Raw genomic sequence first — 15469 nt, 5'->3', positions numbered from 1 at the left:
TTTTATGAACCAAATCCAAAAACGAGGCAAATCAGGAAGTTCAGCCACCCTTTAAAAGCACAAGCACACACATCTAACAACCTACAGTTTAAAAATCAGACACTTCCCATTAGAAAGTAAGGGGAGGTTTCCTAGACACAGATTAAGCCCCTGAAATAATAAACACTTTCAATGGAATGTCCCCTAAAACCCTCCCAAACTTTTACAGATGCACAATTGAAAGAATCCTGTCGGGCTGTATCACCGCCTGGTACGGTAACTGCACCGCCCACAACCACAAGGCTCTCCAGAGGGTGGTGCGGTCTGCACAACGCATTACCGGGGGAAAACTACCTGCCCCCCAGGACACCTACAGCACCCGATGGCACAGGAAGGGCAAAAAGATAATCAAGGACAACAATCACCCGAGCCACTGCCTGTTCACCCCGCTATCATCCAGAAGGTGAGGTCAGTATAGGTGCATCAAAGCTGGGACCGAGAGACTGAAAAACAGCTTCTATCTCAAGGCCATCAGACTGTTAAACAGCCATCACTAAACCAGAGAGGCTGCTGCCTACATACTGAATTGAAATCATTGGCCACTTTAATAAATGGATCACTAGTCACTTTAATAATGCCACTTTAATAATGTTTATATTATTTGCATTACTCATCTCATATCTATATACTGTATTTTATACCATCCATTGCATCTTGCCTACGCCGCTCTGTCAATGTTCATCCATTTATTTATATGTATATATTCTCATTCCATTCCTTTACTTAGATTTGTGTGTATTAGGTAGTTGTTGTGGAATTGTTCGATTACATGTCAGATACTGCAGCACTGTCGGAACTAGAAGCACACGCATTTCACTGCACTCGCAAAAACATCTGCTAACCATGTGTATGTGACCAATACAATTTGATTTGATTTGAAATGCTCTCTTAGTCCAGGACTAGGCTTAACCTGTGTCCAGGAAACAGTTTCTACTCTGTTGCTGCTACGCTGGCTTGGTTGCTGTCTCTGTTCAGCTATTACATTCCACTCCTTGCCACTCCTGTCATTTGCCAAAGAGGCTGGCCAATCGGCAATCTTCAAATATGAACATTCTATCACTAATGAGCTCGAGGAGATTTGATTCCTGATTCAATATCCCTCAGCGCTATCGTCCAATGACAATGTTTATGCAAATGAGACTGTCAGGAAACACTGGGCATTCTGACATAATACTACATGCCATTGTAAACATAAACATTAGACGCAAGGAGAAATGAGGATTCCCGTTTATTGCATTTTTACCACCAGCAAATTTGATCACAAATATATATATTTTGGATTGTTCAAAATAAGTGACCAAATTATATCTTATTGCTACTTCTGGGACACGCTTTGGGTTAGGCTACTGGTTCAAGAGCTATAAACGGGAATACACAGTGGATGGAAGAGAGAGAGGCCAGTGGAGATGCCAGGGGAGATGGATGAATTGCACAAGAAGGAAACAGAGAAGACATATGTGTAAGTTAGAAGTTAATTCATTCATTAGGTTGGGCTATTTATTCACCATTTGTATACTAGCCAATATATTAGGCCCAGCCTACTACAGTGAATTTAGGTGACCAACTCTACCTTTGCTATGCAAGCCAGAAATAAAACAACTTTTCTGATGAATGTTTTGTGCCAATGAATTGAAGTTGAACATGGCTAAATGTGTCAATTTAATAAAATAAATGAAATACAAAAAGTATAGTGACTACTGTCTAGGCCTATTTAATGAAACCCTGGCTGTTGACATAGGGAACAGATTGCAAAGCAGGCAATCAACGATTCCCCTCTGAGCTCCGTTTTGGAAATGGCTACTTCACGTTCTCATCCATAAACACATATCAAATGCAAGTGTGCTGTCCAGCAGCTCACAGCAGGGTGGTCTTTTCATTAGGAGGGGCGTCAACTGTCCAGCAGCTCACAGCAAGATGGCCTTTTCATTAGGAGGGGCGTCAACTGTCCAGCAGCTCACAGCAGAGTGGTATTTTCATTAGGAGGGGCATCAACTGTCCAGCAGCTCACAGCAGGGTGGTATTTTCATTAGGAGAGGCATCAACTGTCCAGCAGCTCACAGCATGATGGCCTTTTCATTAGGAGAGGCGTCAACTATGGATTGAAAAATAATGATTATGAGCACATTACCTCAATTTAAATATTAGGCCTATGTGGACATCTATACAATTGGCAGCGAAGTCTGAGTGATCAGTGTAGCCTTTTATCATCTAGACATGATGTCGAATTATCTTTGTGCCAAGAATAAAAACCACTTGGTTTCCGTCATAGACTCAATTGAATGAAAATAATGTATAATTACAGTGGGCAGATTGGGAAAATGAATGTTCATTCTGAAATTATCCTAAAGTAGCCTGTCTGGACTCTGTCTGGACTCAAGGTAGGATGGACAAATAATATAACTGAAATGAGCATTTCAACATTTCAGAAATGTAAGCAACTCATTAACGGTATGCAAGTGAAGCAAACCTATCTCGATTGAATCTTGTAGCCTAATACCTTCCGTGTCATTATTTATCTTTCTCTCATCTACAGTCCTCTCTTGCCACTTGGATCAACATGATCTTACGTTGACACTGCCTTCTCACAAGGGAATGGCCGCAGCAGGTCGTAACGGTATTGCTTATTGTTGTTCTTAAAATGATCATTCTAGATTGTGACAGATTTGCACACACCTCATGTTCCATTTACGTTCCATGACGTTGATTTACGGTGCAACTGCGCCGTGAATCTGCCTGCATATTGAACGTGGAGATTGGCCTTTTGTCAATGTCTTTGGCAAACGACAGGAGTAGCAAGGAGTTTAATTCTAGCTAAAAAAAAGACTGGAACCAAGACTACTGCTACGCTGAATGTGCTGTTAAGCTCTTATACAGGCTACAAATGTACTACTCTCCAGTCCCGTTGCACGATGGGAACCAGTAAGAGCGAACAAAACAGTTAGGCTGGGCCTGCTGTCTTCAATTAGCCCAGTTTCCGTGCAGTGTCTGAAACTGCCATGGCCCTTTAGTCTGCTGCGTGTCAGAGTCAGAACGAGTCCCATTCAGCAAGGTCTCCCTCCGTGCTCTAAATTCCATCGCGAGCGGAATTGTGTTCCGCCCCATTTCCGACGTAAAACAGCGGTTTGGGCCTCCATACTGGAAACATGTGAGAGGAGTGTCATAGAAAGAGTGGTGTGTCACGGAAGGAAGCAGTCTCAGAGTTCAAAAGCAGATAGAATCACATGAAGGTACTTGGGCTCTTACCACACCATATGCACCATATACTTCATACTTTTGGCCATAGTGTACACAGAATGTAAAAAACATTAGCAACACCAGCTCTTTCCATGACATAGACTGATCTGGTAAATCCAGGTGAACGCTATGATCCCTTATTGATGTCACTTGTTAAATCCACTTTAAATCAGTGGATGTTTAAGCCTTGAGACAATTGAGACGTGGATTGTGTTTGTGTGCCATTCAGAGGGTGAACGGGCAAGACAAAAGATGTAAGTGCCTTTGAATGGGTTATGGCTCCTGGTCTTCTTGGGGGAGAATATACACGACTGTGATTATTCTCTTCGATCATAATCCCAGTTGTGTATATTCCGCCCCAAGCAGACACATCGGCGGCCCTGAACGGACTTCATTGGACTCTATGTAAACTGGGAACCACATATCCTGAGGCTGCTTTCATTGTAGCTGGGGATTTTAACAAGGCTAATCTGAAAACAAGGCTCCCTAAATTTTATCAGCATATCGATTGCGCGACCCGGGCTGGCAAAACCCCGGATCATTGTTATTCTAACTTCATTGACGCATATAAGGCCCTCACCCGCCCTCCTTTCGGAAAAGCTGACCACTAAAACAGGAAACACCTGTGCTCAGGTCTGTTCAACGCTGGTCCAAACAATCGGATTCCACACTTCAAGATTGCTTTGATCACGTGGACTGGGATATGTTCCGCATAGCGTCGGACAACAACATTGATGAATACGCTGATTCGGTGAGCGAGTTCATTAGCAAGTGCTTCGGCGATGTTGTACCCACAGAGTCTATTAAAACTTTCCCCAACCAGAAACTTTGATGGATTGATGGCAGCATTCGTGCAAAACTGAAAGCGCGAACCACTGCTTTTAATCAGGGCAAGGTGACCGGAAACATGAACGAATACAAACAGTGTAGCTATTCCCACCAGAAGGCAATCAAACAAGCTAAGCATCAGTATAGAGACAAAGTAGAGTCACAATTCAACGGCTCAGACACGAGAGGTATGTGGCAGGGTCTACAGTCAACCACGGACTACAAAAGAAAAACCAGCCCCGTCGCGGACCATGATGTCTTGCTCCCAGACAAACTAAACAACTTCTTTGTTCACTTTGAGGACAATACAGTGCCACTGACACTGCCCACTACCAAAACCTACAGGTTCTCCTTCACTGATTTGATTTGATTTAATCTTTTGTAAACTCGGTGTATACACAAATTAAATCATTACATTCTTTATTAGCTTTACCCTTCCACAAGGAATGCCTTTTGCATTTTTAAAAGCATCCCACACACAGAGAGAGTTCTTTGCCTCTGCTCTGAGCATCCTGCAAATTACGGAGTAGGACAACAGCCATCTCTCCAGCTGTACAGGAGCAGTAAGCCTAAATCCTGCCTGCAGCCCTGCACTAATCCACTCATCACTCAGATTAAAATCCACTCTTTTGTAAATGTTAATCCAGACCACAGCAGCATGAGTGTGCATGCCGCTCAGACATGGTCAAATTGACTTAGACAGAGACCACTGAGGAAGAGCGGTAATGAGGATTTTGTTGTTGTCGTTGCAGTGGATAATATACAACCATTATGTCAGCAAAAATACTTAAGTTGTCTGATATAACAGCTGTATTGGGAGCACATTGCATGTGTTGTATGCTGATTGGACTGGAGTAATTTGTCCATATAAATTAATATAGAACCTCTATGGCTTTGTCCTAAATTATACCCTATTCCCCATATAGTGACTAAACTATACTAAATAGGGAATAGGGTGTAATTTAGGATGAACACTGTATGTATGTAGCCTACTGTAAGCACTGGTTGGCTCTGATTTGGACCAGTGAAATCATCATAATGGAATGACATACTAAAGACCAATTCTAAGAGCATTCTATTCACATTAACAACCAAGCTCTGTCTGAGATCTGGAGTGACATCATAATTCATACAAAGGTGAACCCAATGAAACGTCACTACTGCACTATTGCATCAGGAGTTGATTATAGTAACATAAAAGCTGCGGAACTAGGTGCATGTTTAAAATGTGTGTGTGTGTGTGTGTATAAATCATCTAATCTGAAAGGTGCTATAGGGGCATCTAGTGGTGACGGTAGTCATGCAATAAAACTAGTATCTCTTGTCTATGCAGTCCTTTTGTTATAGTGTGTGTGTGTGTGTGTGTGTGTGTGTGTGTGTGTGTGTGTGTGTGTGTGTGTGTGTGTGTGTGTGTGTGTGTGTGTGTGTGTGTGTGTGTGTGTGTGTGTGTGTGTGTGTGTGTGTGTGTGTGTGTGTGTGTGTGTGTGTGTGTGTGTGTCAAAAGCAGTTGCTACTGTGTCAGAGTATACTGTGCAGAGCCAAGATACTTCTATTTATTCTGTCTATAACTGGGCATGAGTCCACCGAAACAGTCATACCAAGACAATCAGACACTGTTAGAGACCTGAACCAGCCCAAAGTCAAATTTTTGGGAAAAAGCAACACAAATGGCAGATATTTAAAAAAATTGGCAGCACCTCGTCTCATGTTGACCAAGTCTGCCGCTGCCCTGCCATTACACCCCTTAAATGCTAGGGAGGAGGAACCCTTGACTGTTTCTCCCACTGTGCTCTATTAGGCTGATGTACAAATGAAAAGCCTATCCCCCTTAAACTCATTCTATCTGTTAGACAGCATTACAGCCCAGACGCTCACACACAAAGAAGAGAGATGAAATAAACAGAGTAAAGCCCATTAAAAACTCTGCCGTCAGCCAAGCATGAGCCATGTGGACATCGCTCTCTGCCACCCACTGACTGCATCCTAATCTCTCTCCGTCCGTCCGTCCCCATATAAACATGGGATAAAAGATCAATCGACTGCCTCTTAGTGTGGTTGGCTGGCTGGGCGCACATGAGAGAGCTGCCGGTCGAGAGAGAGCTGCCGGTCTGCTGAGAGTCGATAGAGAAGAAAATGGTCTCAGTAAGACCGTGTGTAGTCTCAGTTAGACAGGGTGCAGAGAAATCTGCAAGGTTGCAGATAAACAGGTGTGTGTGTGTGTGTGTGTGTGTGTGTGTGTGTGTGTGTGTGTGTGTGTGTGTGTGTGTGTGTGTGTGTGTGTGTGTGTGTGTGTGTGTGTGTGTGTGTGTGTGTGTGTGTGTGTGTGTGTGTGTGTGTGTGTGTGTGTGTGTGTGTGTGTGTGTGTGTGTGTGTGTGTGTGTGTGTGTGTGTTTACACTTTCAGGCAAACATGTACATACATACACTTCGAAAACATGTGCATGTGCCTGCATGTACACACACGCATGCGCACATACACATGACTTTTGAACGAGCTACAGGTAGTCCTAGAAAGCGTCATTACATGAACCGTTTCCTCAGTGTATTTGTTGTTGACAACATCAGAGCATTACTAAGACTCATGCAGTACGCAGTATGCCTCCGGTGTTCCCTCTCTGTCTATGTCCTAAATTGAGAGAATTAGGCAGCAGACTCACGTATGGAAGCTGTGCTCTCCGGCGATGGCCCAGCCCACAGCACGGCATGAAGGGAACCAGGGGGGTTCAGGAATGGACGGCAGCCGCCTCACAAACACCGTGTCAGGCAGCAGCATCCACTCAGCCTCGGTCCATGGCTTTACACTCTGCCCGCAGGGGGGAGCAGGAGAGAGAGGGGGCGGAGGTGGAGAGAAAGAGAGAGAGAAAGAAAGAGAGAGGGAGGGGACGAAGGAAGGAGACAGAGGGATGGAGTGTAGCAATAGAGAGCAGAGGAGACTGTCGTATCCACGCCGAGCCCCCCTCCTCCCCTTCCACACGTGCACTTAGATCCTCACAGACAGACCCAAGCACTATCTAACTCTCGGCAGGGCAGTTTCCACGGTGAATTCGACCCTGTGCCTCCTTAGCCCTCCCGCCCGCCCACATGTCCCACAGCACAGCAGAGAGGCAAAGAGAGTAGAGTGCCTCTGAGTGAGGCACAGGTCTGTTGCAGCACTGCCAGTTACCCCACCTTAAATCCTTATTCTCTTCAGCACCCCAGGGTTGCTCCTCTATCTAGCTTTAACCAAATCTTCTGCAGTGCCGCTGCTTTTCAGCTCCCTGCTGTGGCTGGCTGGCTCCCTTGGTTCAGGTGTGTGTGCTGTGACAATGTCCTGTAGAGGCTCCTGGGGGACACACGGTGCAGACATGGGTTCTGACTCAGACGCGGAGGTGGAGCTACCGGTGTCCTTTATTGACCGCTGTTCTTCCTGATGGGGGGCGCCGCCTTCGCCACTTCTCCCTCTCTGCCACCTTGGGTTCAGTCAGATAGGTGGACAGGATAGAGTCAACAGGGCTCTTCTCGCTCTTCTTCCTCTTTCTCTCTCTTCTGTTTAACGTGTTTTGCTGGCACGGTGAGTTCTACAGGGCAGAGGCTCAGACAGAGAGCTGGCTGCTGGGCTGGCTGGGGAGAACAGAGACGGTGTGTCTTGTTGTGTCTGTTTGTCTGGTGCAGAGAGCAGCAGCAGTAGCAGGACTCTCTCTCTCCCTCTGGTGCAGAGAGCAGTCACAGATTCTCTGGCTCAGTCATGTCTGAGCACTGAGTGGAACGCTGGCTTCATCGCTCCTCTCCCCCCCCCCCTCTCTCCTCTTTCCTTACCCTGCCCAGTGCACTCCGCCTAACAGATGACTAAGTCCAGACCTTATATACTCACTGCTGTGTCTCTGCTGTGATCAAGCCTTCCATCTCCTTACCCCCCCCCCCCCACACACTCGCTCAACCTACCCTTCCCCCGAGAGGAGAGGGGCATAACAGAAAGATAGCGAAGGAGACGGAGAGAGAAGCTTAGAAAGGAAAGGGGCATAACAGAGGGATTAGGGAAGGAGAGAGAGAGACTGTTGCTGTGCGTTTCCTCTATCTTTACCATTGTCGCCTCCCTGCATTGAAGACATACACAGAATGAATTTCAATTGGCCACCGGCACTACCAGCTTATAACATTAGCTTTACCCTCACGTTCTCTCCCTCTGCCTCCATCAACCCTGACAGCGCACCCCAACTTTATTTCTTTATTTCTCACTCCCTCTGCTATCCGTCTCTCCCTCATTCTTGTTCCCTCTCTCTCTCTACCGCTCACCATCTTTTACTTTCTCTCCCTCTCTCTCTCTCTCTCTCCCATTGATGGGAATCCTCTCCCTTTCGGTGTCTCAAAGGCCGGTATTTATGAGTGCATTCATTCTGCCTTTTCCTCTCCAGGGGAGAGCTGTGCTGTTAGCGTCATACACTTTCAGTAAGCAGCAGCATTTCTTCAGACTCTCTTCATTCTACAGGAACCGCAGTGTTTTTATTCCTCCTGCCAGGAAGTCACTTCAAATCCAAATCAAATCAAAGTTTACTGGCCGCGTACACAGTTTAGCAGATGCTATAGCGGGTGCAGCAACATGCTTATGTTACTAGCGCCGAACAATGCAGTAAAATGTCAACAAGTGTCTTCAGTGTCTGCCGTCCTTATAGGACAATGTCGCTCTTTGTTTGATTCCGGCTAATGTATTAATATTATACAGAGATGACACTGATGAAGCGGCATCTGCTGTGCTGTGACTACAACAGACAGCGGTAAACACGGGTGTCCCCTACACCGCTCCACGGGGCAATGGCAGCCACTGATGGTGTCTCTCTCTCCTCTCCTCCACTGCTGCTTGCTAATATACAGTGACTTCGGGAAAGTATTCAGACCCCTTTACTTTTTCCACATTTTGTTACGTTACCACATCATTGTAAAATGGATGAAATAAAATACATTTCTAAGCAATCTACACAAAACACCCCAAAATGGCAAAGCAAAACAGTTTTTTGAAAAAGTATAATAATACAATAAACAGAAATGCATTATTTACATAAGTACTCAGACTCAAAATTGAGCTCAAGTGCATCTGTTTTCATTGATCATCCTTTGATCATCCTTTACCTGTGATGAATTCAATTGATTGGACATGATTTGGAAAGGCACACACCGGTCTACATAAGGTCTCCCAGTTGACAGTGCATGTCAGAGCAAAAGCCATGAGTTCGAAGGAATTGTCCGCAGAGCTCCGAGACAAGACTGTGTTGAGGCACAGATCTGGCGAAGGGTACCAAAACATTTCTGCAGCATTAAAGGTCCCTAAGAATGAAAGAAGTTTGGAACCACCAAGACTCTTCCTAGAGCTGGCTGTCTGGTGAAACTGAGCAATCGGGGGAGAAGGGACTTGGTCAGGGAGGTGACCAAGAACCCGATGGTCACTGACAGAGTGTTAGAGTTCCTAAAGAATCTTCCTGGAGGACAACCATCTCTGAAGCACTCCACCAATCAGGCCTTTATGGTAGAGTAGTGTGACGGAAGCCACTCCTCAATAAAAGGCACATGACAGCCTGCTTGGAGTCAATGTAAATAGTCCGGGTGACCATTTGATAAATTGTTCAGCAGTATTTTTGCTTGGGCGAAGAAGCTGTTAAGGAGCCTTTTGCACCTAGATTTGGCGCTCCGGTACAGCTAGCATAGAGAACAGTCTATGACTTGGGTGACAGCAGTCTTTGACAATTTTCTTTGGCACCAGATAGGGCACCAGATACGGCGGCAGGGTAGCCTAGTGGTTAGAGCGTTGCACTAGTAACCGGAAGGTTGCAAGTTCAAATACCCGAGCTGACAAGGTACAAATCTGTCGTTCTGCCCCTGAACAGGCAGTTAACCCACTGTTCATAGGCCTTCATTGAAAATAAGAATTTATTCTTAATTAACTGACTTGCCTAGTTAAATAACGGTAAAAAATAAATATGTCCTGGATGGCAGGAAGCTTGGCCCCAGTGATGTACTGGGCTGTACAAACTACCCTCTGTAGTGGCTTATGGTCAGATGCCGAGCAGTTACCATACCAAGTGGGGATGTAACCGGTCAGGATGCTCTAGATGGTGCAGCTGTAGAACTTTTTGAGGATCTGGGGACCCATAACAAATATTTTCTTTTCGACTGTCTTGGTGTGTTTGGACCATGATAGTTTGTTGGTGATGTGGACACCAAGGAACTTGAAACTCTCGACCCACTCCACTACAGCCCCATTGATGTTAATGGGGGTCTGTTCGGCCCTCCTTTTCCTGTCCACAATCAGCTCCTTTGTCGTGCTCACATTGAGGGAGAGGCTGTTATCCTGGTACCACACGGCCAGGTCTCTGACCTCCTCCCTATATACTCTCTCATCGTTGTGTCGTCAGCAAACTTAATAATGGTGTTGGAGTCATGCTTGGCTATGCAGTCGTGGGTGAATAGGGAGTCCAGGAGGGGACAAAGCCTACCCTTACCACCTGGGGGCGGCCCATTAGGAAGTCCAGGATCCAGTTGCAGAGGGAGTTGTTTAGTCCCAGGGTCCTTAGCTTAGTGATGAGCTTTATGGGCACTATGGTGTCGAACACTGAGCTGCAGTCAATGAACAGCATTCTCACATAGGCGTTCCTTTTGTCCAGGTGGGAAAGGGCAGTGTGGCGTGCGATTGAGATTGCATCATCTGTGGATTTGTTGGGGCCTCCCACGTGAGTGCTATGTACTCATTTAGGCAGGTTACCTTCGCTTTCTTGGGCATTACAAACTCGGTCAGGGAGAGGTTGAAAATGTCAGTGAAGACACTTGCCTGTTGGCCAGCGCATGCTCTGAGTACACGTCCTGGTAATCCTGTGGCCTTGTGAATGTTCACCTGTTTAAAGGTCTTGCTCACATTGGCTACAAAGAGCATGATCACACAGTTGTCCAGAACAGCTGGTGCTCTCATGCACACTTCAGTGTTGCTTACCTTGATGCTAGCATTAAGCTAGCCTTTAGCTCGGTGTGGATATTGCCTGTAATCCATGGCTTCTGGTTGGAATATGTACAAACAGTTACTGTGGGGACAACGTCGTTGATGCACTTATTGATTTAGCCGGTGACTGAGGTGCTGTACTCCTCAATACCATTGGATGAATCCTGGAACATATTCCAGACTGTGCTACAAAACAGTCCTGCATAGCATCTGCGTCATCTGACCACTTCCATATTGAGCGAGTCACTGGTACTTCCTGTTTCGGTTTGTTCTTGTAAGCAGGAATCAGGAGGATAGAATTATGGTCATATTTGCCAAATGGATGGCGAGGGAGAGCTTTGTATGTGTCTCTGTGTGTGGAGTAAAGGTGGTCTATAGTTTTTTTCCCTCTGTTTGGACATGACATGCTGGTAGAAATTAGCTAAATTTGCCTGCATTAAAGTTCCTAGCCACTAGGAGCGCAGCTTCTGGATGAGAATTTTCTTGTTTGGTTATGGCCTGACACAGCTCGTTGAGTGCGGTCTTATTACCAGTATCGGTTTGTGGTGGTAAATAGACGGCTACAAATAATATAGATGAAAACACTCTTGGTAGATAGTGTTGTCTACTGTTTATCATGAGTTACTCTACCTCAGGCGAGATATACCTCAAGACTTCTTTACTATTAGACATCGCGCACCAGCTGTTATTGACTAATAGACTCACACCCCCACCCCTCGTCTTACTAAACGTAGCGTATATCCTTTGCGTCAGGCTCATTAAAGAAAAATCTTTGTCCAGTTCAAGGTGAGTAAAACAAACAAAATAGCACAGTTGGTTAGGGGCTCACAAAACAACAGCTATCCCCTCTGGCGCCATTATCCAATGGGACCCTATTCCCAAAATAGTGCACTACTATTTTTTATTTATTTTATTTTTTACCCTTTTCTCCCCAATTTAGTGGTATCCATTGGTAATTGCAGTCTTGTCTCATCGCCTGTACTCCACGGACTCAGGAGAGGCGAAGGTCGAGAGCCGTCCATCCACCTGAAATACAACCAACCAAGCCACATTGCTTCTTGACACGATGCCCGCTTAACCCAGAAGCCAACCTCACCAATGTGTCGGAGGAAACACCATACCTGGTCAACCGTATCAGCATGCATGCACCTGTCCCGCCACAGGAGTCACTAGAGCACAATGGAACAAGGACATCCCTGCCGGGAAAACCCTGCCCGAACCCGGATGACGCTGGGCCAGCTACGACAGCGCCTGGACTCGAATCAGGATCACTAGTGGCACAGCTAGCACTGCGATGCAGTGTCTTAGACCACTGCACCACTCAGGAGGCTATAGAGCACTACATTTGACCAGAGCACTATAGGATATATGGTGCCAGGTGAGACGCAGCCATAATCTCTCTGTGACGCGCCCCTCTCTTTGTTCATGCTGCTACTCTCTCTGCTCCAGTACGCTCCACAGGTTCCAAAGGACAATCGCAATGTGAATTCTACTGTCAAATCGAAGGCTTGAGAGCTGGTCTAGGACAAGGGGCAAACACAGTTCTCTATAGGCCAGGCCAGTTTGACAAAAGAACGGTGGTACCGCATTCCCTATACAGTGTATTGGGAAAGTATTCAGACCCCTTGACTTTTTCACATTTTGTTACAATTCCTTGTTTTTTTTCACTCATCAATCTACACACAATACCCCATAATGACAAAGTAAAAACAGGTTTTTAGAATTATTTTTTGCAAATGTATTAAAAATATAAAACTGAAATTTGACATTTACATAAGTATTCAGACACTTTACTCAGCACTTTGGCAGCGATTACAGTCTTCTCCGGTATGACGCTACAAGCTTGAAACATCTGTATTTGGGGAGTTTCTCCCATTCTTCATTGCAGATCCTCTCAAGCTCCGTCAGGTTGGATGGGGAGCGTCGCTTTACAGATATTTTCAGGTCTCTTCAGTGATGTTCGATCGAGTTCAAGTCTGAGCTCTGGCTGGGCCACTCAAGGACATTCAAAGACTTGTCCTGAAGTCGCTCCTGCATTGTCTTGGCAGTGTGCTTAGGGTCGTTGTTCTGTTGGAAGGTGAATCTTTGCCTCAGTCTGAGGTCCTGAGCGCTTTGGAGCAGGTTTTCATCAAGGATCTCTCTGTACTTTGCTCCGTTCATCTTTCCCTTGATCCTGACTAGTCTCTTTATCCCTGCCATTGAAAGACATCCACACAGGATGATGCTGCCACCACCATGCTTCACCGTAGGGATGGTATTGGCCAGGTGATGAGCGGTGCCTGGGTTCCTCCAGAAGTGACCCTTGGCATTCAGGCCAAAGAGTTCAATCTTGGTTTCATCAAGCCAGATAATCTTGTTTCTCATGGTCTGAGAGTCCTTTAGGTGCCTTTTCGCTGTCATGTGTCTTTTACTGGGGAGTGGCTTCCCTCTAGCCACTCTACCATATAGGCCTGATTGGTATAGTGCTGCAGAGATGGTTGCCCTTCTGGGAGGTTCTCCCATCTCCACAGAGGAACTCTGGAGCTCTGTCACCTCCCTGACCATGGCCCTTTTTTATTTTATTTTACCTTTATTTTACTAGGCAAGTCAGTTAAGAACAAATTCTTATTTTCAATGACGGCCTAGGAACAGTGGGTTAACTGCCTGTTCAGGGGCAGAACGACAGATTTGTGCCATGTCAACTCGGGGGTTTGAACTTGCAACCTTCCAGTTACTAGTCCAACGCTCTAACCACTTGTACTACCCTGCCGGCCCTTCTCCCCCAATTGCTCAGTTTGGCCGGACGGCCAGCTCTAGGAAGAGTCTTGGTGGTTCCAAACTTCTTCCATGTAAGGATGATGGAGGCCACTGTGCTCTTGGGGAACTTCAACGCTGCAGGAATGTTTTGGTACCCTTCCCCAGATCTGTGCCTCAACACAATCCTGTCTCAGAGCTCTACGGACAATTCCTCATGGCTTGGTTTTTGCTCTGACATGCACGGTCAACTGTGGGACCTTATATAGACAGGTGTGTGCCTTTCCAAATCATGTCCAATCAATTTACCACAGGTGGACTCCAAATCAAGTTGTAGAAACATCTCAAGGATGATCCATGGAAACAGGATGCACCTGAGCTCAGTCTCATAGCAAAGGGTCTGAATACTTACGTAAATAATGTATTTCAGTTTTTTTTTTTTTGTGCTACAATTTCTAAAAACCTGTTTTCACTTTGTCATTATGCTGTATTTTTATAAGGCTGTAATGTAACGAAACGTGCAAAAGGGAAGGGGTCTGAATACTTCCCGAATGCACTGTAACAGTTCATACAGATAACCTCCAGTGATGCTTTCACACCTACTGTAATCAATCAATATATATTAATTTCCTATCTGGACTGGGTATACCTTTTTAGAGCTCACTCGTCAGAATTAAACACGGCACATTCTTTCCTCGATGCGTTGATAAATCACGTCAATGCTTCATTCTGTGGCAGGTGTAGCAGGTGTCACTGTTTTGATGAAGGAGCATCAATGCAGGCAGAGACCTCTCCACCTTTTGGAGGCAATGGGAGGAGGGTAGAGGAGGGGGGGGATGAAGAGGGGGGGTACTTTCACAATCGATCAGAGAAGTGATCATCACTCTCTGGTGACACAGTGACCATGACAAATAGCTGAGGGTCGTGATACACTGCTCTGCAACACAATCTGTGCTATCTGAATAAGAACACATGGAAATGAGTAGCGTGGTGAGGGTGCAGAGTATCTTTCAGGGACATGGACCTAACAGGTACTATACTATACCACTCGAGGCCATCAGTTACAGTTGAAGTTGGAAGTTTATTTAAACTTTTATTTCTTTCATCACATTCTCAATGGGTCAGAAGTATACATACAGTCAATTAGCATTTGGTAGCAAGGCCTTTAAATTGCTCGGGTAGCCTACCACAAGCCTCCCACAATAAGTTGGGTGAATTTTGGCTCATTCCTGCTGACAGAGCTGGTGTAACTGAGTCAGGTTTGTATGCCTCCTTGCTCGCACACGCTTTTTCAGTTCTGCTCACAAATTTTCTGCAGGATTGAGGTCAGGGCTTTGTGATGGCCATTCCATTACCTTAACTTTGTTGTCCTAAAGCCATTTTGCCACAACTTGGAAGTATGCTTGGGGTCATTGTGCATTTGGAAGACCCATTTACGACCAAGCTTTAACTTCCTGACTGATGTCTTAAGATTTTGCTTCAATATATCCAGATTATTTTCCTCCCTCGTGATGCCATCTATTTTGTGAAGTGCACCAGTCCTCCTGCAGCAAAGCACCCCCACAACAAGATGCTGCCACCCACGTGCTTCACGGTTGGGATGGTGTTCTTCGGCTTGCAGGCCTCCCCCTTTTTCCTCCAAACATAACGATGGTCATTATAGTCAAAACAGTTC

General features: G+C 45.7%; 1 protein-coding gene across 5 annotated transcripts in view; it reads right to left on the bottom strand.

Annotated features, from left to right (window-relative positions):
• The window catches only part of LOC123991086 (voltage-dependent L-type calcium channel subunit beta-2-like), a 131269-nt gene that overhangs the window by 105121 nt on the left and 10679 nt on the right, over positions 1–15469 (bottom strand). The window contains exon 1 of one of the 5 annotated variants that reach the window (XM_046292280.1): positions 6758–7165. The exons of the other annotated variants lie outside the window; for them this stretch is intronic. Coding sequence (XP_046148236.1) covers positions 6758–6805 — 48 coding nt within the window. The 5' untranslated portion in view covers positions 6806–7165. Of the gene's footprint in view, positions 1–6757; positions 7166–15469 lie in introns of those variants that run through there. 5 annotated transcript variants of the gene reach the window in all.

Source organism: Oncorhynchus gorbuscha, linkage group LG12 (genome assembly GCF_021184085.1).
Source record: "Oncorhynchus gorbuscha isolate QuinsamMale2020 ecotype Even-year linkage group LG12, OgorEven_v1.0, whole genome shotgun sequence".
Classification (NCBI taxonomy): Eukaryota; Metazoa; Chordata; class Actinopteri; order Salmoniformes; family Salmonidae; genus Oncorhynchus; species Oncorhynchus gorbuscha.
The sequence above is the reverse complement of the archived record's forward strand: the minus strand, read 5'-3'. Positions and strand labels throughout refer to the sequence as shown.